The 24,267-nt window shown below is 40.5% G+C and overlaps 1 protein-coding gene and 1 long non-coding RNA gene across 2 annotated transcripts in view; both read left to right on the forward strand.

Annotated features, from left to right (window-relative positions):
- LACTB2 (lactamase beta 2) overlaps window positions 1-3,854 on the forward strand; it is a 32,873-nt gene extending 29,019 nt beyond the window's left edge. Inside the window, exons 6-7 of the mRNA XM_030303758.1 lie at window positions 2,975-3,056; window positions 3,670-3,854. Coding sequence (XP_030159618.1) covers window positions 2,975-3,056; window positions 3,670-3,713 — 126 coding nt within the window. The 3' untranslated portion in view covers window positions 3,714-3,854. The remainder of the gene's footprint in view (window positions 1-2,974; window positions 3,057-3,669) is intronic.
- Window positions 3,855-8,814: 4,960 nt separating this feature from the next.
- LOC115505949 lies at window positions 8,815-14,939 on the forward strand. The gene is made up of 3 exons (XR_003966187.1): window positions 8,815-9,263; window positions 12,383-12,617; window positions 14,405-14,939. It is a non-coding gene; the product is annotated as an uncharacterized LOC115505949 (long non-coding RNA).
- The last annotated feature ends 9,328 nt before the right edge of the window (window positions 14,940-24,267 follow it).

The following is a 24,267-nucleotide window of genomic DNA, read 5'->3' on the forward strand; positions in this document are numbered from 1 at the left end:
ATCACATCATACTCATACTGCTTTGTTTTATTTATTTATTTTTTTTTTTTTTTGTTTTTTTTTTTTTTTTTCCAACGTTTTTATTTTATTTTTGGGACAGAGAGAGACAGAGCATGAACGGGGGAGGGGCAGAGAGAGAGGGAGACACAGAATCGGAAACAGGCTCCAGGCTCCGAGCCATCAGCCCAGAGCCTGACGCGGGGCTCGAACTCACGGACCGCGAGATCGTGACCTGGCTGAAGTCGGACGCTTAACCGACTGCGCCACCCAGGCGCCCCACTGCTTTGTTTTAAAAAGGAGGGATGAATGGTTAAAATGGTTAAAGATAAAAAGTGCCACTGGCAAAGCGGTAATATAAATTTTCTTTCTCTGAGAGAGGGGGAGAGAATGCTTATGCATGAGTAAGGGAGGGGTAGAGGGAGAGCCAGACAGAGAATCCTAAGCAGGCTCCACATGTGGAACCCAACTCAGGGCTCAATCCCACGGCCATGAGATCATGATCTGAACCGAAATCAAGAGTCGGATGCTTAACTGCCTGAGCCACCCAGGAGCCCCTGGTAACATAAATATTTAAATTCTGTGAAAGAGTTCATTTCCTCATAATCCTAGAGTATAGCCACTCTAGACTATACATTGGTACACTGGGGTTTTCTCTCCTAACTTAAGTATAGACAGCAGAACTCTTATAACCCTCCCAGATGAGTCATTAAGCAGTTTCCCATATCCTAAAAAATGCTGGTTCTGCATTCAGAGGTATGTTCAGAGGTATACTCACTGTATATATGTGTCAAGTACCTGTTGCATACAGAATAGTACTAGGTATTACACAGAGATGTATTCAGTCAACATTTACTAGATTCCTGTGCCACACAATGGACGAGATACAGAGTTACACAGATGATTAGAGATCCCTGCCCTCAAAGGACTCATAGTTTAGTGAAGACAGACACGTTCAACAGATAGTTGTAATACTAACTCACAATTTTTGAACACATTATTATGTGCTAGATGCTGTACTCCTTGTTTCACACTTATAAATGTAATTTGAGGTCCTTAATTCATATACCTCGAATTCTCAATACATGAAGATACTATTATTCCAATTTAATAGACTTAAAAAACTGGGGCGCCTGAGCGGCTCAGTCAGTTAAGCATCTTAGGCTCAGTTAAGCAACTCAGTCAGTTAAGCAACTTAGGCTCAGGTCATGATTTCATGGTTCGTGGGTTCAAGCCCCGTGTCGGGCTCTGTGCTGACAGCTTGCTCAGAGCCTGGAACCTGCTTCAGATTCTGTGTCTCCTTCCCTCTGTGCCCCTCCCCCACCACACTCTGTCTCTCTCTGTCTCTCAAAAATAAATAAATGTTAAAAAAAAATTTTTTTTTTTAAACTGACTCAGAAAGTTTGAGTTAAGTAACTTCCAAAGGTACACCACTAGCAGATGTCACATACTCAAAAGTGAGATGTCAGATACTACTCATATCTTGCTTTTTCTATCACACCAGGCTTCCTCCAAGACCTCTTTATAGTATATCAGAGCATTAAAGAAAGAAGAATAAATTATATCTGATGGAAGATGCACGGTATTAAGGCTTGCCTGGAAAAGCTTTAAAATTTTAATCATTTAATTGAGTCTTAAAGAGTAAGCATTTCCCAAGCCAGAGTATAGGAGAAAAGAAGCCATTCTAGACAGAAGGAAAAACATGCCCTGGGAGTAATAAACCAGCATTGTGTACATTTGAAAACCCACAAAGAAACTGCATATGACTGGAGCACACAATGCATATGGGGATGGGCAGGAAAGGAATCCCAGGGAATGAGGCAGAAAGGCAAGCATGATCAGATCATGGAAGCTTTCACCACCATGCTAAAAAGTTGGGCTTTAGCCAATAAACCTGGGCATAGCCACTCAAGGATCTTGGGAGAGGAGTCACATAATCAGATCTTGAAGATCACAATGCTGGGGGCGCCTGGGTGGATCAGTTGGTTGGGCATCCAACTTCCACTCAGGTCATGATCTTGCAGTTTGTGGGTTCGAGCCCTGCATTGGGCTCTGTGCTGACAGCTCAGAGCCTGGAGCCTGCTTAGGATTCTTTGTCTCCCTCTCTCTCTGCCCCTCCCCTGCTCTCTCTCTCTCTCTCTCTTTCTAAAAAATAAACATTTAAAAAAAATTAGAAGATCACAATGGCAGATATGGTAAATGGAGCTTAAGGGAGAGTTGGGGGTTAGAAGTTTATATTTGGGAACATTAATATCTGATACTGCTGTGCCAGGTTGGTTGTGTAAGAAGTGAGTCAACAATACAACTCATTGTTGCATGAATGCTTAGGGGCGCCTGGGTGACTCAGTCAGTTGAGCATCTGACTTCAGCTCAGGTCATGATCTTGCAGTTCATGAGTCCATGCAGAGCTCACTTTGGATCCTCTGTACCCCTCTTTCATTGCCCCTCCCCCCAAAAAAATTAAATAAACTTTTTTTTTTTAATGAGTGTTTTAAGAGAAGTCTAAGGAAATTTTCAGGATGAAAACTAAATGATGGGAGAGGTAGTATAACCAATGGAAACATACAAAGATACTATCATGTAACCTAATAAATAAACCATAGGGCCAATGGATCTGTGGCATCATCAAAACTATCTAGAATATTTTTTATAGTTATTTATTTATTCATTCATTCATAAAATGTGGAGTTCCTACTCTGTGCCATTATGCTAAGCACTGGGTATTCAGTGATGAACAAAACTGACACTATTAACTGTCTAGACTGTTCAGTCTATTTGATCTACAGGTATATAGATAGAAATACAGTGGCCTAAAGCAAGACATGTACAAGGTGAAATCATTTTGATTATTCCTCTATAAAAATGTATTTAAGTTAAAATTTTCCCCTTTTGATGCATTTTTTCTTCAATAGTTTCAAAATGATTTACTTCTTTTTTAAAAAGGAAATATTTTCTTTCACTCTTGTCTTTCTTTTAGACTGTTCCTGAGCATTTATATAAGATGGCTGAACATAATGTCTTGCTTCATTTAATAAAATTAGAAAAAGAAGGAAAAATCTGTAAGTATACTTCCAAACTTCACTTCTTTTATTACCAGCATCTAAAATATTTTCTTACAAGTCCTTCCTTGAACGTCACTGTAAGATGGAGAAACACACTAGGAAGGGTTAATAGTGAAAGGCCAGTGGACCACAAGTTGGAACCTAAAGTTCCCACAGGAATTAGAATTTTGCTTAGGGGTTGCAGTTCTTACCCACCAGAACTATAATCAAAGGCGTGTAATGGAAAGATAGTTTCTCCTCTCCCAACCACAAGACCACAAAGAATTTCACATGTAGAAGGCTTGGGAACAGCCAAATGTTTTAGCAGTAGTAAAGGTAGTAACACAAAGATATTAAAGCAGTCAATCTGTCTTTACTAGTTTTAGGTTAATTCATCAAATTAATATTTCTAGAAGTTTAATCCTTAAAATCAAGACGCTTAAAGCTCGAATTTTGTGTAGAAGCCTCAACAATGCTTTTATATGTCCAAAAATAAAAAAAATACTCACTTTATATTGAGCAATAAAATTATTTTAGGAATGAATGCTTTTACTAGCCACAAAATAACTTAAAATCCATTAAATTTGCTTATCTTTTGTTAAATTTTTACTCTCTAATTTTCTTTCCACAGTTAGCAACATGGATCCTGACAAGAAATGGAAAGCTAATCTTTAGTTGCAGATTAATGAAAGCTTGTGTTGGTTTGTTTTTAGAGAATGGTGTGATTTTCTTAACTATTATTTATACGAAAGACAGAGTATAGAACATTGAAAATAACCCTAGATATACTTTAAAATATTGTCATATTTTCTTCTATTTTTTTTTTTTAATTTTTTTTCAACGTTTATTTATTTTTGGGACAGAGAGAGACAGAGCATGAACGGGGGAGGGGCAGAGAGAGAGGGAGACACAGAATCGGAAACAGGCTCCAGGCTCGGAGCCATCAGCCCAGAGCCCGACGCGGGGCTCGAACTCACGGACCGCGAGATCGTGACCTGGCTGAAGTCGGACGCTTAACCGACTGCGCCACCCAGGCGCCCCTCATATTTTCTTCTAAAATAAATATTACATTTTACATTTTACATGTTACTTATCTAACCTGAGTCGTATAACATTTTATCAAAAATTCAGAATCCAACAATTTATCCATGTTCAACAGATTCAATAAAATGGCTACTTTAAAAATAATAGAATTTGTGTAATTTAAAACTGAATATTATTCTTGGAGATTAGTTATCTATTACAAATGGCCAATAATACTATTTTCTCCAGCTGCTGCAGTTAACAGCACAGATTTCTACATAATCCTTCTTTATGTCTGTAGATAACAGCTTTGTTTTCATGCTTCTATCGATTATGATTTTATTTTAGTTCTATAGCCCTGTATCTTGTATATTTTCTTATAATGGTATCCCACAATAATTTATGAACATCAACATTGGCATAATGCCAATTAAAGTCATTATATAATAATTATTTCTGTAGTCCATTACTACAACCAACATACTTTTTCAAGTTTAGTTTTTAGTATGTAGTCATCAGCATATATATGAATTATATACCAAAAGTTGTTTTTTAATTAATTAGAGGATTTATAAGACAGGACATTTTTTTTTATATAAGTAGTGTTCTTGAATAGGGGTTAAGTTCTCAGGGCAGCTCTCCAGTGCTTATTTAACCCACAAGGTTGCCAAACTACAATACTAAAATGAGCTCAGAATCCTGAGAAATGGCCCTTTTAAAATTCTTTCCTAAAGGTAAGACTACAAAATTTTTTTAAGCTTTTTTTGATATCCTCACCTCTTTCTGCTCCTTTTCCCAAGGTCCCCAGCATGTTCATACTATTCTAAACACTTATTCTCATGCTTTAGAGACCTATTGTGTTCCTGAAACCATTTCACATTACAAAATAACTGTGAACTCAACAATAACAAAAAAAAACAACTCCATTCAAAAATGGGCAAAGGACTTAAATAGACATTTCTCCAAAGAAGATATACAAATGGCCAATAAGCACAGGAAAATATGCTGAACATCACTAATCACGGCAGAAATGAAAATTAAAACCACAATGATATATCACTTCATCCCTATTAGAATGGCTATTATCAAAAAAAATAATAATATAAGTATTGGGGAGGATGTGGAGAAATTGGAACCCTCGGGCATCACTGGTGGAATGTAAAATGGTGCAGCTGCTATGGAAAACATTGTGGTGACTCCTCCAAAGTTAAACATAGAATTACCATACAATTCAACAATTCCACTTCTGGTATATACCCAAAAGAATTGAAAGCAAAGACTTGAATAGATATTTACATGCCCAGGTTCATGAAGGCAGTGTTATTCAAAATAGCCAGAGGTGGAGGCAACCCAAGTGTCTATTTAAGGATGAATGGGTAACTAAAATGGTGTATATACAGACAACGGACTATGATTCAGCGTTAAAAAGGAAGGAGATAGTGGCGCCTGGGTGGCTCAGTCGGTTAAGCGTCCGACTTCGGCTCAGGTCATGATCTCACAGTCTGTGGGTTCGAGCCCCGCGTCGGGCTCTGTGTGGACAGCTCAGAGCCTGGAGCCTGTTTCGGATTCTGTGTCTCCCTCTTTCTCTGACCCTCCCTGTTCATGCTCTCTCTCTCTCTCTGTCTCAAAAATAAATAAATAAATGTTAAAAAAAAAAAATTAAAAAAAAAAAAAGGAAGGAGATTCTGACACATGCGACAATATGGGTGAAACTTGAAGACATTATTCTAAGTGATATCAGCCAGTAAAAAGGGACAAATACTATATGATTCCACTTATTTGAGATACATAGTGTAGTCCAATTGATAAGAGACAGAAAATAGAATGAATGGTAGGGGTGCCTGGGTGGTTGAGTCGGTTGAGCCTCTGACTTTGGCTCAGGTCATGATCTCAGTCTGTGAGTTCGAGCCCCGCATCGGGCTCTGTGCTGACAGCTTGGAGCCCGGAGCCTGTTTCAGATTCTGTGTCTCCCTCTCTCTCTGACCCTCCCCCGTTCGTGCTCTGTCTCTCTCTGTCTCAAAAATAAATAAACGTTAAAAAAAAATTTTTTTTTTAAAAAGAATGAATGGTAGATGCCAGAGACTGGGAGAGACAGAGAAATGGGGCATAAGTGTTTGGTGGGTAAGGAATTCAATTTGGGAAGATGAAAAAGTTCTGGAAATAGATGATTGTGATCATGATTGTACATAAATCATGAATGTATTTAATGCCACTGAACAGTATACTTAAAAATTGTTAAAAAAAAAAAAATGGGGGCTCCTGGGTGGCTCAGTCAGCTAGGGCATCCGACTTCAGCTCAGGTCATGATCTCATGGTTCGTGAGTTCAGGCCCCGCGTCGGGCTCTGTGCTGACAGCTCAAGCCTGGAGCCTACTTTGGATTCTGTGTCTCCCTCTCTCTCTGCCCCTCCCCTCAGCCATGCTTCGCACAGGCTGGAATATGCATAATTTAGGAATTAGAAAGTTAATCATATGGGAATGCGAGCTGGTGCAGCCACTCTGGAAAACGTATGGAGGTTCCTCAAAAAACTAAAAATAGAACTCCCCTACGACCCAGCAATTGCACTACTAGGCATTTATCCAATGTGATGCTCTGTATCACTCTGTCTCTCAAAAATGAATAAACATTTTAAAAACTTTTTAAAAATGGTAAAAAATGGCTATAAATATTTTCCCCAACACCACCACCAAAAAAGAAAAAAAATCTGTATTCCCATTCCCTAAGTATAGCAGATACCAGCAAAATTTAGACAAGAAGTCTGATTATGTGTGTATGTGAATGTTTAGTTTACCTCTTAATTTGCATGTCCTCCATTCTTTCCAATCTCTTTGAATAAAACAGCAGTTGATCAAACCAGAAAACCCAATAGTTATTTTTGATATGCCCCATCCCTCATATCATATCCAGTTCTTCATCAAGTACATACTGACTGTTCCAGCTCTGGAACTTGTCTCTGCCTCTTACTCCACCAATAGTCCTTAGCCCAGGCCGTCACCCTTTTTTGCTTGGACAACTGCCATAGCCCATAACTCTGGTCTCCCTACTTCTGTTCTTGGAGGGAGTGAGGGGACAGGGATGAGAAGGGCATTCTGAACTGAAGAAATCTGCGCAAAGCCATGTAATCATGGTCTTTTTTAAGTACCATGGCACCACTGCAAGTGGACCTATTGGAGGAGGGGTGATAATGGAAGGCCCTTCAACTTCCTGATTTTTCAGAGTCTAAGCAACTGACCTTTAACAAAAACAATGGCATTCATTAAATATCAGCTTTGTGCTGGGTACTGGATCAGGCACTGGGGACACAAAGGTGAACAAAACAGCATCTCTGCTCTCAAAAGAAGCTTATATTCTAGTTGTGGAGATACATAGTTACAATATGCAGTACCATGAAATTTGGTTGGGTTATAGAAAGCTTAGAGGATGGGGCACCTGGGTGGCTCAGTCGGTTGAACCCACTAGGTTTCGGCTCAGGTCATGAATTTGAGCTCCACGCTCCAAGCTCCTGCTTGGGATTCTCTTTCTCCCTCCCCCTCTCCCTCTCCTCTGCCCCTCCCTGCCTCTCTCTTTCTCTCTCAAAATAAGTAAACTTTAAAAATTAAAAAAAAAAAAAAAAAGCTTAGAGGAGCCTGAGCCCAGTCTTCAAAGATGAGTAAGTGGTATCCAGGTAAAGAAGTTAGAAATGTTTACATTTTTTTTTTTTAATTTTTTTGAGAGAAGAGAGAGAGTGTGCAGGGCAGAGACAGGGAGACAGAATCTGAAGCAGACCCCAGGCTCCAAGCTATCAGCACGCAGCCCAACATGGGGCTTGAACCCATGATCCATGAGATCATGACCTGAGCCAAAGTTGGACACTCAACTGACTGAGCCACCCAGGCACCCCTAGAAGTTAGAGATGTTTAGGAGATGGGAAGAATTGTTCCAGTTGGAAGAAATAGTGTATGCACATAAACAGATATGGCAGAGCATCACATGGTTGGAGAACTAAGTATAATGTTTGTGGGTTGAGGTCTTAGAGACAAAAAGAATCAAGGGAACATAGAAATTTCACAGGAACCAATGTACTGTCATCCAGCCATGCTTCGCACAGGCTGGAATATGCATAATTTAGGAATTAGAAAGTTAATCATATGGGAATGCGAGCTGGTGCAGCCACTCTGGAAAACGTATGGAGGTTCCTCAAAAAACTAAAAATAGAACTCCCCTACGACCCAGCAATTGCACTACTAGGCATTTACCCAAGGGATACAGGTGTGCTGTTTCGAAGGGACACATGCACCCCCATGTTTATAGTAGCACTATCAACAATAGCCAAAGGATGGAAAGAGCCCAAATGGATGAATGGATAAAGAAGATGTGGTTTATATATATATATACAATGGAGTATTACTCAGCAATCAAAAAGAATGAAATCTTGCCATTTGCAACTACGTGGATGGAACTGGAGGGTATTATGCTAAGTGACATTAGAGAAAAAAATCATATGACTTCACTCATATGAGGACTTTAAGAGACAAAACAGATGAACATAAGGGAAGGGAAGCAAAAATAATATAAAAACATGGAGGGGGACAAAGCAGAAGAGACTCTTAAATATGAAGAACAAACAGAGGGTTACTGGAGGGGTTGTTGGGTGGGGGGCTAAATGGGTAAGGGGCACGAAGGAATCTACTGAAATCATTGTTGCACTATATGCTAACTAATTTGGATGTAAATTAAAAAAAATTAAATTAAAAAAAATTTTTTTACAGTTAATCATAGTCTAGAGCAGTTGTAGTATTATTTTGTTGTCTTCCCAACAGCAAGAGTTGGTTCCCAACCATTGTGATTTCATTCCTCTTTGTTTGTCATAGCCAATTACTATACCCTCCTTTCAATATACCCTTTCAGTAGTTTTGAATTACTCACAGCTTCTGCTTAAACACATTTTCTGTTTACTCAAGAATGTGCATTCTCCTTGTCATCACTTTTGCCTTTCTCTGTATATCTTCAACTTCTGTTTCACAACAACTGAGTAGACCTGTACCTGTCTCAGATGCAGATCTCCTCCTAGAAGAGGACCTGCTTGGTGTAATTAACCTTCAGTGTCCCTGTTCAAGAGTGCTTTCCTGCCATCCCGTCTTTTATATTACTGACCAGCCTTTATGTAACTACTCTAGACCAATCATCTGGGACCAGAAGGGAACCCCATTCAACAGTGGACTGGGTAAGGATTCTGAGATTGGCCTTTTCAGTACAGTGAGAAGAAAAAGAGCAGCAGAAGGGGTCTCAAAGGTAGTAGAAGACAGGGTATAAGAAGTATTTAAGAAAAGGAATAGCACTTAGAAACTACTAGATCTTGAAAGAGGGGGATCAAGTAGAAAAGGAGAAGTCTAGTAGAGATCTAGATTTCTGGCTTGGGCAGCTGGGTAGATGTTGACCTGATAACCAGGATGAGAAAATACAGGAAATAGAGAAGGTAGAATGGGTTAAGGAAGGAAAGATGCATTGTACTATAGATGAGTTGGAAGTACCAAGGAACGTACAGAGGGAGATACCTAGGAGGCACTTAGGTCTATGGAACTGGAGCCGAATAGGCAAGATCTATTTTGCTGCACGTGACAGAAACTTATTTTCAAGTAGCTTAAGCAAAAGGGGAAGTTGGTTGGCACATGTAACCAACCTAAGAAGGATAAGGGTGGAGCCAGGCTTGTGAACAAGAATAAAGATATGGATCCCATCAATACAACCCCAAACCTCTCACCTCTATTTCCTTTTTTGCGGATCAGACTGGCTTCTTCACAAGGCAGGAGACATGGCTACAGGCCTCTCTGGGCTCATATCCTAACCGCTCCATAACCAGCAAGCAAAACTGATGCTTTCAGGTTCTGTTTGAAAAAATCCTAGGGGAAGGGCTCTGTGACTTACACTGGCTCATTACCCATTCCTTAGGCCAGTCTCAGCTGTACAGGACATAAGGTACTGTAATTTGGCCCAGGTTTGGTCACATGCCTACCCCTGTAGCCAGAGTGGATGAGGTCTGTTCTCAGATAAAGAAGAGTCAAAGGAAGATTCTAGAGCAATATGGATTCCTTACTGAATTGCTTTCCTTTCCTTCCAGTGTATGATAAAACAGTTCCCTGCAGTAGCTCACAGAATGTCCGGACCAACTCTATGCAAACTGAACCTTTCCTGTGTATTTCTGTGAGAGTTTTTGAGTGTTTTTAAGTTATTTGGGAGTATCTTCACGTCCCCGATTGTCACTTCAAGAAAAAGTAAAATTGGCTAGTAGCAGGGAAGCTAAAATCCTAGAGAAAACGAGAAAAGATTCAAGTACAGGTGTTTCTTCAACCTGCCAGGACGATACATTAGCACCACCTCCCTTGCAAATCACTCTGTGCTTACCAGAGCGTGGACCGGCGTGAGACACGCTACGAACTTCCAGGCATTGTTGGACCGGGAAAATGCACCATTATCGGTCTTTTCCCCCATTCCGTTGGGCGGGGGGGGGGGGGGGGGGGAGGCAGGGTGCTTGAACGGAGACTTCATTTTGATAGAAGAAAAAGGTTCAATATTTGAAACATTGATTGTGAAAGTCTTACTTCCAACCTCCATGGAGCTGGGCCTTCTGAAACATTTGGAATTAAAGTGGAGGAGGGATATGTATAGGTGTATTTACTTGCATATGCAGAAAATATCTCTGGAACGATACCAAAAATAGCTTGATCAAGGATAGGGTAATCACTAGGACAGAGGTGTTTTACCAACCAAAAAAAAAAAAAAAAAAAAGTCAGTAGTATTAAATACTCTTATGTACTGTTTATGCTTATTTTACCCATTATTGGATTATATAACATTAAATCCTCAACAATATTACCATATTGTTACTGCATATTACCAATTTTATCCTGAAAGATTGCACATAAATGCTAAAATTCTGAATCCCCAAGAAATCCACATTAAAATCCATTAACATTATAGGCAGTTTTAAAAAACAGTAAGCATTATTCTTTGAGAATGTAATTCTATTTAGTACCATTTGTGGCAGATTTACTACACGTTTATTGCTACTCCTTTCCAAGACCCAATAAAAAATAATACATACTAAGTATACAGAGTTATAGATTAAAAAAATAATAGTAAAACGTATAAACCTGAGAAGACACAATGCAAGAGGGGACCGCATAGATTACAACCAAATTTTGCAAGTCTACAGATAGAGCTAGGGCAGGGATAAAACTATATCCTGAAATTGCTGTAGGAAGGAAGAGAGCCAAGTCACCCTAACAACCCTTTCAGAAGATTAGGACTTACAGGCACCAGGTGCTACAGAAGGTGGGGGCAGTGCTCTGTTCTAAAAGTGGGATTGTTGAAAGCTTATATGTGCAACATACCCGAGTGATACACAGCCAGGCAACAGCTGCCCCAAAAAAGAAACCAAAGTTTATTCTTAGAAGTGGAAGGCCAGAAAAAAAAATTAAGTGAAAGAACAGTAAACTCCCATTCCCCTTTCCTTACCTGTCCCCAGAACAGTGGCTTCCAAGGAGATGAATGTTAGATAGAATATTGGGAATTTCATCTCTAGAGAAAGTGAATGGTAGAGACAAAAAAAAGAAAAAAGAACTTTACATAAATTTGTATAGGAGTTCTCCAACAGATTAGCTATATCTCCCTACAGGGAAGCCCACCCACACATATAAACAGTTCCCAATCAATATCTCTTAATATAAACAGAAATCCAAAGTTCATAAGAAATGAAAGAACAAAATAAGCAGGGATAGGGAAAAAAAGAGTATACAAAAAAATATTTTAATTATTAGTGTTCTTAGATAAGGGAAGGTATTATAATTTGTAAAACAAGAACAGGATGCTGTGAAAAACAGCTCTAGGAAAAAGCCTGATTAGGTAAAGATATAACCAAAATAAATAGAAATTTTGGAAAACAAAACAAAGATGGAAAACAGAAGGGAAAAGATAGAAGATTTTGGGAGAAAACTGGGAGGTACAATATCAAAGTAATTGGGGTTCCAGAAAAAAAGGACTGAAATTGGGCAGAAACTATCAAAGGAGAAGTACAAAAAAATGTCCTAGAACTGAAGGACATGAGTCTTTCAGTTGAAAGGGTCTACTAATGCCCAGCGATACAAAAAAGATAAAACAACCCACACTAAGTCATAACATTATAAGATTTCTGAGCATAACATTATAAAATTTCAGGGGCTAAGGAGGAGATCTTAAAAGATTGTGGGTTGTGGGTATGGTAGTAGGATTGGGGATTTGGAATCACTTGGAAGGGAGCATGAATCGAAACGGCACAGTTTTTTTGTTTTTGTTTTTGTTTTTCAGTGTGTATTAGGACATAATGCCTTCAATAATCTGAGGGAGAAATGATTTGTCCTAGAAGTTTATAACCAACCAAGCTATCAGCCATGTGTGAATGCAAGGACTCAAAAAGTTTATGTCTGCCATGCACCTCTCAGGAACTGCTGGATAATGTACTCCAGAAGAACAAGAAAAAGGCATACAACTGATATAGTAAATCCAAAATAGAAAAACGTCAAAAGTACATTCTAAGGCAAAGGTGTGCCTAAACCCTGCTCTAGATTTATTTATCTTATTTATTTATTTATTTATTTATTTATTTATTTCGGGGCAGGAGGAGGTAGGGGCTTCAAAAAGAGATCTCCAGAGGGGAAACTGATTGATTATCTGGTACTCCTGAGCCTTTGGGAGGAAAAATCTGTGGTGGTCCTACAACAGCACTAGCTGAACAACTGAAACAATGATCAGTAAATAGAAAACTATACTGGTGGGGGAAAAAATGAGGCACGCACTGATTCCAAAAAACACAAGCTACACAAGGAAGGAATAATTATGAAATAGTTTTGGTCTCTGCAATTCTACCTAGGCAATAATGTAAACACTGACTAAAAATTGTGTTAAGGGGGCACCTGGGTGGCTCAGTCAGTTAAGCATCTGACTCTTGATTTCGGCTCAGGTCATGATCTCTTGGTTCCTGGGATCGAGCCTTGTGTTGGGTTCCATGCTGACAGCATAAGGCCTGCTTGAGATTCTCTCTTTCCCTCTCTCTGCCTTTCTCCTACTCATGCTCACTTGCTCTTTCTCTCTCCCTCTCCCTCCCTCCCTCTCTCTCTCAAAATGAGTAAATAAACTTTTCTTTAATGTGGTATAAGGATAATAGAGAAAGGAAATAAGAGGTTGTGAGTGCTGAATCATCACCTATGATAATAAAAAGTCAATAAAGTCTAAAATTGATAAATCAGGAAATAAAAGGGTTAGAATTTCATTAATGCCAGAAAAGCATCTTAAAAAAAGGAAGAGATTGGGAAAGGGTTTTCCTGTTGGCACTATTTGATTTTTAAATAAACTTTTAAATATTTTAAAAATATTTTAAATAAAAAATTTTAAAAGAAAATTTTAAATAAATGTGATATAAACTAAACATTTTAATGTCAAAATAGTGATAGTATGCAATGGGTAAGTTCCAACTCTTTTAGTCCGGTGGAGCAAGCACTTTAGTCATAGAATTTGCTCTTGCAAAAATCCTCAGGAATTGTAAACAATAAGAGACACATGCTTATTTACTGTTCTCTTAGCCCAAAGGGTAAGAATCTTCTAAGTTCATAATCCTTAATGGATACAAATCTCAAGCATAAAGATTCCCCTAAGAGGAAATCCTATACCTAGTATCTAGACTGTAGGACCTGGAGAATGAAGGTGAACTGGACGTCCATGGCCTTTAAAGTTTCACTGCAGTATGAAACCATCTAAAGATAACTAGACCTGAGGTTACCCGAAGCCAGCAGAGTGCTATTTATAGCTAGCTGTATGGTAGATCCCAACTTTGTATTCCAATCATAACACAGTACAGTACTAAAGATCTAACATAGTTCAAGTTTCTCCCATTGAGATCTAAACTGAATTTAGGATTCAGTAACTAGCCAATGTAAAGAGAAAAAGATTTTGCCTCTATCTCTCAACAAATACTTTCTCTGTAGTTGGTTAAGTTACCCACTACAGAATTTGCAGGCAAGCTAACACTAAAATGACAGATTTCCTCACTTACGTTTACTAGCATTTTTAAGAACTTTGGCCCCATAGACGCACTCCTCTGAAGAAAATAGTATTTTTCCAAATCAGAGGTTTCCAAATATAAATTAGGCTGCAGCAATCCAGGCTATAATGAACTTATTTTGTGCATGATTATAATACTACTGTGATATCCTTGGTACTTAAGTTTGGAGGAAAGTACTTCTCTAACAAAAGATCAGTTACTTAGTTTTCCCATGTTTGTCCCCATAATTCCATGAGATTTTAATCCATTCAGTATCCATTTCCTCCTTTTAGGGTAAGACTAACATCTACTCTGGAGCCATATAAAGCAACCTATGCTCTTCATATTTTCCCAAGAGGTGAAGAAAAATTTTTATTAGCAGAAGCTCTCTGGTTTCATACCACAGAAGTCTTCCCAGCATACTTTGTGGAAGTAGATAATCCAGCCTCCTTCTCCTGTTTCAGTTTTCAAAAAAGGTAAAAATGTCTATCAAAAATGGTATATCTCAAAATTTTGTATCTAAACTTGAAACTCCCAGGAATACTCTTAGCCATCTAGTCTCTCAAAATGTGCTCTTGGACCACTTGGATCGCTATCAACTGGGGAGCTTACTACAAATACACATTTCTGGAACCTCCCAGATTTACCAAATCAGAATTTCTAGAGAAGACCAAGGAATATAATTTCTTCTATCAACCCAGATGATTCTTTTCTGATACCAATAGAATTCTAATTTAGCTGGCACAAAAACCAACACTCAGATCAATGGAACAGAATAGAGAACCCAGAAATGGACCCAGAAAAGTATGGCCAACTAATCTTTGACAAAGCAGGAAAGAATATCCGATGGAATAAAGACAGTCTCTTCACCAAGTGGTGCTGGGAAAACTGGACAGCGACATGCAGAAGAATGAACCTGGACCACTTTCTTACACCATACACAAAAATAAACTCAAAATGAATGAAAGATCTCAATGTAAGACAGGAAGCCATCAAAATCCTCGAGGAGAAAGCAGGCAAAAACCTCTTTGATCTTGCCCGCAGCAACTTCTTACTCAACAAGTCTCTGGAGGCAAGGAAACAAAAGCAAAAATGAACTATTGGGACCTCATCAAAATAAAAAGTTTCTACACAGCAAAGGAAACAATCAGCAAAACTAAAAGGCAACCAACAAAATGGGAGAAGATATTTGCAAACGACATATCAGATAAAGGGTTAGTATCCAAAATCTATAAAGAACTTACCAAACTCAACACCCAAAAAACAAATAATCCCATGAAGTAATGGGCAAAAGACATGAATAGACACTTCTCCAAAGAAGACATCCAGATGGCCAACCAACACATGAAAAAATGCTCAGCATCACTCATCATCAGGGAAATACAAATCAACACCACAATGAGATACCACCTCACACCTGTCAGAATGGCTAACATTAACAACTCAGGCAACAGCAGATGTTGACGAGGATGCAGAGAAAGAGGATCTCTTTTGCACTGATGGTGGGAATGCAAACTGGTGCAGCCACTCTGGAAAACAGTATGGAGGTTCCTCAAAAAACTAAAAATAGAACTACCCTACGGCCCAGCAATTGTACTACTAGGCATTTATCCAAGGAACACGGGTGTGCTGTTTCAAAGGGACACATGCATCCCAATGTTTATAGCAATACTATCAACAATAGCCAAAGGATGGAAAGAGCCCAAATGTCCATCGATGGATGAATGGATAAAGAAGATGTGGTATGTATAGACAATGGAGTCTTACTCAGCAATCAAAAAGAATGAAATCTTGCCTTTTGCAACTACGTGGATGGAACTAGAGGGTATTATGCTAAGCGAAATTAGTCAGAGAAAGACAAATATCATAAGGCTTCACTCACATGAGGACTTTAAGATACAAAACAGATGAACATAAGGGAAGGGAAGCAAAAATAATATAAAAACATGGAGGGGGACAAAACATAAGAGACTCTTAAATATGGAGAACAAACAGAGGGTTACTGGAGGGGTTTTGGGAGGGGGGATGGGCTAAATGGGTAAGGGGCCCTAAGGAATCTACTCCTGAAATCATTGTTACACTATATGCTAACTAATTTGGATGTAAATTAAAAAAAAAAAGAATTCTAATTTAGTATTGGGTTGTTGGCTTTTATTTATCAAAGGTTGCTGTGAGATACACACAAATAATCTCTATCTTTTTTTTAATGCTACCTATCAAGGACATTGTCTATTTTATTATTCAGTGTTCTTTGGTTTCCATGGAACAAAATCCCTTTCAGATTTCAGAGCTGGATAAAAGGTTCTCTTTTCTATGAACTGCTGTGCTTTCTTTATTAGAGTAGTGTTCATCAAATTTGGCTAATTATCAAAATTGCCTGGAGAAATTTTTAAAAATACATGCATCCCAGACCCCATGTAAAACCCATTCATGAGATACTCCAGGTAAAAGAGAATCCATGTAAGACTAAACATTAACCATGTTTCAAAACTATACGTGAGATGATGCCTAGATAATTCACCATGTTCACTTTTTGCCTTGGCTTCCTGGAAACTAGTCTTAAAGCAATTTTTCTTAAAATTCAGTTAATATAATTATTCTCCTTTTCTTTCCCTCATTTTATTACTTGTCTGGTTCAGTATTTTTTAATGGGTTTCAACTTCAGAGGAAATAACTTGTAATAATACTATCCTTTGGACCAGCACATTCCTTGCAAGGGCATTTTAGCCTAAAATAAATCACTTATTGGGATTATAGAGTAAAAGAATCTGGTGGGCTTAAAAGTTTCATCATTCAGATTTTATGGAAGCTTCATAGGAAATTACTGTTTGAAAGGCACTCTGAAAATCATTGTTATTAAATGCCATATACATAATTAAGTTTCTGATCCCTTTTCAATCTCTTTGCTAAGGGTACTCCCCAGACTAAATACATTGTTTCTTTCTTTTTATTCACCACCTCAAAGATCGAATCCATTTTAGTGGTGTCAACCATTACCATCATGCTGAACAATTTCCAGATGTATGCTTGAACTTGACTCATTCACTAAAGCCCCAGGCCTAAATCCTTTGCTAACTGCAGAAACTCTTCATTTGGCTGTCTCCCAAAGACCACACATCAATGTGCAATTTTACATTCCTGATTACTGCCCTCTTCCAATTCGCCCTTTAGGTAAATAGCATCACCATTTTTTCCACATCCCCAGCTGAATTAGTCCTCGGTTACTCATTTCTTTTAATCCCCCTCCACTTAGCAGGGCAATATTTATGCCCTAATTTGAGGATGTGGATGCAATCTGAAGACCAAAGAAAATGCCAGTGATTATGAGTGATCTCAGAAGGAGTGATAAATTGCCTAGGAAATAAAACTGCCCTGTTTCACAGGGACAAAACTTAACATTTGTCTTAGACAGTCTCAGGGATAGACCCCTTTCTGTTTTCCCCAGTCTGGTATTCCTGCCCCAAATTAAAGTAAACTACTGATTTCTCTGTATTCGTTCAATTCCTGTTCTCATTCATCGTGGTGCTGGCGGTGGTGGTTAACGGTAATGGTTTAGCAATAGTATTTGTCCAACCAATTTCTCATCTGAAGAAAAGGAATGATAACAGTACCTAACTCAATAAGTTGTTATGAGTATTAAATATCCGTAGTGTTCAGCATAATGCTTGGTACCCAATAAATATCAGTTGCTATTATTTTTGTTGTTGTTATTATTGACAGAATATAGTCACATACTCCTTATGATTATTTCACTTTGATTTATACCAATTAAACTCCACAAAACACCAAATTTGCTCTCTGCTAAAATCTTACATAAGATTATGAGATTTTATAAGGTAGAATTCACATTCTTCATCTTGGGAGTTAAAATGTAATAGTTGTAAAACCTTAAACAAGTCATTTTGCTGAGCCTCTGTTTCCTCATTTGAAATAGGAATAATATTATATTCTAGGTTGACATGAGGTAAAAATTAACATTATGAACAGCACTTGGGAGGCTGCAAGAAACTATATACATTTTAGTTGTTTTCATTGGTGCTGTAAGCTTTGTCTTAGAGGCACTGAGCCCTATACCATTTTTGATGGCTCCAAGATATCAACTCAGTTCAATCAGTCACAAATTCCCTGAGGCACAAGACCTAATGTTAAAAGCAGTTTAAGAAAGCATTTTGCACAGAAAGATGGGTTCATTATTTCATCCTCCTCAGATGAAAGTGATCTACTGGATGGCCTCCCGGGCAGATGTAATTGCCCAATTATTTTATGAAGCATCTCCCAAATGTGACAACCTCCCCAGGAACTGCTTACCTACTACCATTTTCCTGTCTGTTCCTGAGAACTAGGACCCTCTTGAAAGCACAACAAATTCAAACTAAGACCCCCTTCTCTATCTGTGTCTGCTGAGATTGTTTCAGAAATCCTTACTACACACGTCTCCACGGTCCTCGACCGTTGCCTCAAATACGAGTCACCTCACCCTCTGTTACACTCATTCACTCATGCTCATGCTGCTGTTGGATTTTTCTCCCCTGATCCAACCACTTCCTGCTGTTCCTCCACCTCCAGAACCTTTACACCATGTTCTCTGAAGCACCTGTGGTGGTTCATGTTATTTGCCCAACACCCCTTCTTCCACACCCTCCAGTAACAAACTCACTTACCCTACCCACAGGGAAAAGTGGGTGACCACAATGGGCCATAAAAATGGACCCAGGAATGATCATGCTACCAAGCCAGACTAGTCTGGGTCTTTCCTTGGGATTATTCTGAAAGATTTTCCAAGAAACCATGTTCTATGCCATGTAAATAAAGCCCATTTATAACAGGGAAAAATGAAGCCAAGCTGAAACAGAAGACAGAAAAAAAGGAGATATGTTGAGAGTCTCGATAAGGTCAAATGCCTGGTTCTAGATTCTAAGATCCACAACGGCACTCTAGCTCCCTAAGCTTTTTTTGTTTTCTTTTTTCTTTTTCAATCTGTTAACTTTCAGCCCACTATGTCCTCTTTTCAGTCACTTGCAACTAGAAGAGCTATGACTAATACAATCCATTCCATTATAAATAAAATCCCCTACATCCTCGACTGTTCCACCAAACATTCTCTTCACCACTTGCTTTGGCTCTATCACAGCCCTCCCCTCAACCCACCAATCTCCTTCGGCCCTCTTGAGTGGGACTGACAATCTCCTTCCTCTCCAAACCGCTACAGTGCCACCCTGGGGAAAACAAAAACAGAAACAAAAAACCCTGCTCCTTCAGCCATCTTTCTTTCCACTCTTACTGCCATTTGTCCCCCTTCCCCCATTCATTCATTCTGAAGAAGAATCTCGCTCCCAATCTTCCTTACACTGCCTCTCCTGATCTCACCACCCAAGTGGGGGAACCTCTACTCACAGATCTACGACTGCCTTGTCCCTACTGACCTTTCCTCCTTCCTTTCGGGGTGAAAACTGGCATCCCCTCCTTTGTAAAGTTACTCCTCTATCTATGCTCTGTCTACCACAGAGACCTCAGTCCGTTGATGCCACCTGTTCCCATTTCCCCAGTGTCTTCAACTCTCCCTCTCATCCCTCCTCCTAGTCATCCGCACAGGCACAACTGTCAGTCACATCATTCGAAAGCCTGCACAAAATCTACCTTGGCTCCCTTATTCCTCCATAGTTGCAGACCCTGCTTTCTCTTCCTCTTCAAAGTGAAACTTCTTGGAAGTATTTACTCTCTCGTTTCCATGTCTTCCCTAGGCATTCACCGCTCTCTGAAACTGATCTCTCTTCTACCAGAGAAGCTTTGACTCGGGGCCCTTGATGTGTTAAATAAAGTAAGATGAAACAAAGTTAAATCAGTTAAATAGGTCAAAGGGGAGAAAGCCCACCTTGGGCCCCTTAAGCCTCTAGAGTCATAATCCCATGTCCTGGGCCGACTCGTGTCCTAGCCCTGGAGGAACACAGGAGTGGTCTAGGTGGGTCACAGACTCTAACTGTTACCAGCCGGCTCTCCCTCAATGGTCAGACTCACCTCCGGTCATGCTGTGTCACCTCCTTCCAGTCTGCCCTACTAGTAACGGTGCAGCCTTATAAATCTGGTTTACAGTTGCCATAGCAGTAAAATTTATACTCAAGGAAATTATATAATTTCCAACTATGAATGGAACGAATTTGCTTCCTCATAGAAATATAATTTATTCCTTACAATATGAGTGCAATTATGTTTTAACAACTTACCACATATGATGTAACAATGGCATGTAAACAGATCAATGACCTGCTTTTATTTATTTTTTTATTTTTTTTTAATTTTTTTTTTTAACGTTTATTTATTTTTGAGACAGAAAGAGACAGAGCACGAACGGGGGAGGGTCAGAGAGAGAGGGAGACACAGAATCTGAAACAGGCTCCAGGCTCTGAGCAGTCAGCACAGAGCCCGACACGGGGGCTCGAACTCACAGACAGTGAGAATGTGACCTGAGCCGAAGTCGGACGCTTAACCGACTGAGCCACCCAGGCGCCCCATGACCTGCTTTAAAAAAAAAAAAAAAAAAAAAAAAAAAAGTGAGGCACCTGCGTGGCTCAGTCAGTTACGCATATGACTTGATTTTGGCTCAGGTCATGATCCCGAGGTTTGTGAGATCGAGTCCCGCATTGGACTCTGTGTTTGGGATTCTCTCCTTCTCTCTCGGCCCGTCTCTCTCAAAACAAATAAATAAACTTTTAAAATATGTGCTGTGTTTCGGGAATGGATTAGGTTGACAATCACTGTTCTCTGGAAGTTCAACATCTTCCTGGTAAGTGAAGCTCCTGGAGGAGTACTTACATGAAACAAGAACGGGCTTGGCAAACAGATTACTAGCCCTGTGACTTTGGGCAAATTACTTAGCCTCTCTGAGCCTCAGTTTCCCCATTTTTAAATTAAAATAATAACACCTAGGGCACCTGGGTGGCTCAGTCGGTTAAGCATCCCACTTCAGCTCAGGTCATGATCTCATGGTTCGTGGGTTCGAGCCCTGCACCGGGCCGTCTGCTGTCAGTGAAGAGCCCACTTCAGATCTTCTGTCCTCCTCTCTTTCTGCCCCTCCCCCACTCATGCTCACTCGCGCTCTCTCTCTCAAAAATAAACAATAAAATTTTTTTAAATAAAATGAAATAACACCTATTTCATAGGGTTTTTGTGAAGACTAAATGACATAACCCATGTGAAAGCAAAATGCCTGGAACACAGTAGGCATGCAACAAATAGTTCCTGTCCTCGCATCCTTCTGTCATATAGGACGGGCCGAAATGCAACAGTCACATTTTCCTTCTCACTCAATCAGGCACTTTCTTGCATGTGACTCTCACGTCATCTCAGAAGTGTTTTTTCATCCCTGGGTAGGTCTCATACGGCCAACTAGAGATAACCTCTTTGAGGGCAAAGATCGTCTTTCTGTTTCTTTCCTATTTCTCAGAACGACAGCAACCCTATGCCAAACATTTTCCTGGGTAGACCCAAATCCACATAGTCTGCCTTTAGTCCTTTTCTGCATCACTGAAAATATCCTGAGAATCCCAACAATTGAGGGCCCAAGGTACATTTGCCAAAAAATCACTTACCCAGAATGTGGTGACTGTACACACTTTGGTCAGCACTATGCTGGACACGCGATGGCCCCCACAGTGGGATACACCTTAGCAACCAACCTGCTTAAAAGAATCCTCCAGAGCCCCAAGGGCCTTAGTAAGACCACCTTCCCCGCTACCATAACCCACGCTTAGAGGACTTAGTGGCAGTCACCCCTCCTTATAATCTCCTTAATCCTAAAAGGGAAGTTAAAATTAGAGTAGATTCCCCACTTTCCCCTAAAAGACCACCAGGATAATTCTATCATGCATAAGAACACTTCCCACCTTGGTACTCCCCAGAAGCAAACCTCCAGCGTCACCCATCGTCACCATTGTCTCTTCCCCATGTGACTCTGTTCATCCCCTTAGTGACTTAAACTAAAAGCCAACCCTCCCCCCACCAGCCCCTTAACCCTTCTACTTTATCCCCTAGGACCCCAGCTGTGTTACCTCCACACTTTCCACCACTTTCTTCACCGTCTTATGCAGAAACCTGGCTACAGCTCTAACTGAAAACTGAACACTGAAAACTGAAACCTGTTTTCCTTTGTGCCTCGTCGAAAGGTGGCTATTTTTTCCCTCCCGCACCTCACATACCATAGAACTCAGGGGTGGAGTGGGTGTTTTGCATGATCCTTATGGCTGATGACAGTTTTTCTCCCCTGCTCAAAAGCCCCAACTCTTCTGGAAACCCATGCCCTCCAACTGTACCACCCACTCTCCCCCTGTGGCAATCATCTGCTAAGCTCTCTGACTCCTCCTCGTTCATGTCAGCCGTTGGCAGCTGGCTCCTTCCCTGGCTCCCTTCTGATTCTACTCCTTCAGTCATTCTTGGTGACTGAACATCCATGCAGAGTGTGTGTCAAGCCCCCTAGCCTCCTGGTGCCTTGACTCCTCACTTCCAATGCACTCCTCCTACCTCCACCTCCGCACCGTCTCCCTTCATCACGCCCTTACCGCCTCACGGCCGGTGAGTGCACAAAACCTGAACTCACTCCCAGCATCCCACTCCCTGACTACTTCCTTTTGGGCCAACTAGTCCCACCCCAACTGTCTTCAACCCCATGGGTGCCTCCCATTCAGAGGTCTTAGCACTATTTGTCCTCTGCATCTGTCAGAAGACTGGCAAGGGATAGATGGCATGTTCAGAAGGGTTAAACTGCTGAGAGTTTAATGAAGGGCCTGTTCACAGAGGAGCGGGCAGGTAGAGGGAAGTAACAAGAGACAGGGAAGTTCCTGGGGATAAGGAATGTGGGAAGCCATGACCACAAACAGCCTGAAGAGGCCAAGGAGAGAATAAGCTAGCTCACTGAGCCCAGGGAGAGCTGGAACAGTGAGAGAAAGGCTACCTGACTGGGCGATGGCCACAGGAAACCACAGCCACTGCCAGAAACAGTAAGGCAAGGAGGAATCAGGGACCATAAATCCCCAGAGCTCTCCTCTGATTTTTGGCCAGTGCCTTCCCTCAGCCGAAGTCAACTAGGAGTCAGAGAGAGTGCAAGGGAGCCTCAGGGATGCAGTCTATAGAGGTATGCCTTTCACAGCAGAAGAGTGGATTGTAGGCTGGAGGGTGCTAGAGGGTCAGAGCACAACTACCCCTCACACCTTCACTTCATGAGCCCTGCCCTCATCTACACGCATCCTCAACATCCTTGCCCCACTGTCATACTGGCCTTGCAAGACCCAGCCTTCTCCACACCTATATCCAAGCGGGGGGTGTGGCTGGAGACAGTTGTGTGACTCTGCTTACAAGTGTCACTTTGAATTTACGTCTACAAGTCTCAAGAAGTTTCTGCGGTCTGGTTATGTTCCCCTAATCCACTCACCCTCCCAGTTTCACCCCATTCTCTCTTCATTGTACTATCCCCGTTCCTGATGATTTCATTTCGTATTTTACTCAGAAAACAGAAGCAATCAGAAGAAGACAACTTCATCTTGCCGTCGTCAACCTCTCCATAAACTCCACTCTCCCTCTAGTTACTGTGGGTATCCCAAGCCTGTTACTGTGGGTGCTGCACTTCCACACCATCATCTTTGGAGTGTGTGGAGGGAGCCCCCAGTCCCTGACACAGCAGTGGTGGAAGGCGCCCCCCCATTTCTGCCCAGCATGCTGGTGCTCCCCACTGGGCTGTCTGAAACCTCCTCAGACTATAACTTCATCTGAGGATCTTCCTGCCTGGTCCTCCTTCCTTCTGGTCTCAGGTGTCAGGTCTGAGATTTTTTTTTTTTTGCCAAAAAAATCTCTTATGCTTCTAACTCTGTCTCGTCTGTTTCCTGGATAACCCAGACTGACGCAATCAGACAACCCCTGCCTTGCCATATCCAATGGTCATCTCAAGTCCTGTGGCTGCCCAGAGTATGATAGGTTTATGAAACTGAAAGACCAATGGAGGATTTTCCCATAAAAGAGTAAAAAATAATTAAATTCTTAAGGTTTGAAAGAGTCTATTTAAATTTAAAAACTCACTTTACTGGAACGATTAGTTTCCAAATGACCAAGAATATTCCTATCGCCCCCCCTGTACCAAGCAAGTCTCGAAAACACCCATCACACTGGTAAG

Source organism: Lynx canadensis, chromosome F2 (genome assembly GCF_007474595.2).
Source record: "Lynx canadensis isolate LIC74 chromosome F2, mLynCan4.pri.v2, whole genome shotgun sequence".
NCBI lineage: Eukaryota > Metazoa > Chordata > Mammalia > Carnivora > Felidae > Lynx > Lynx canadensis.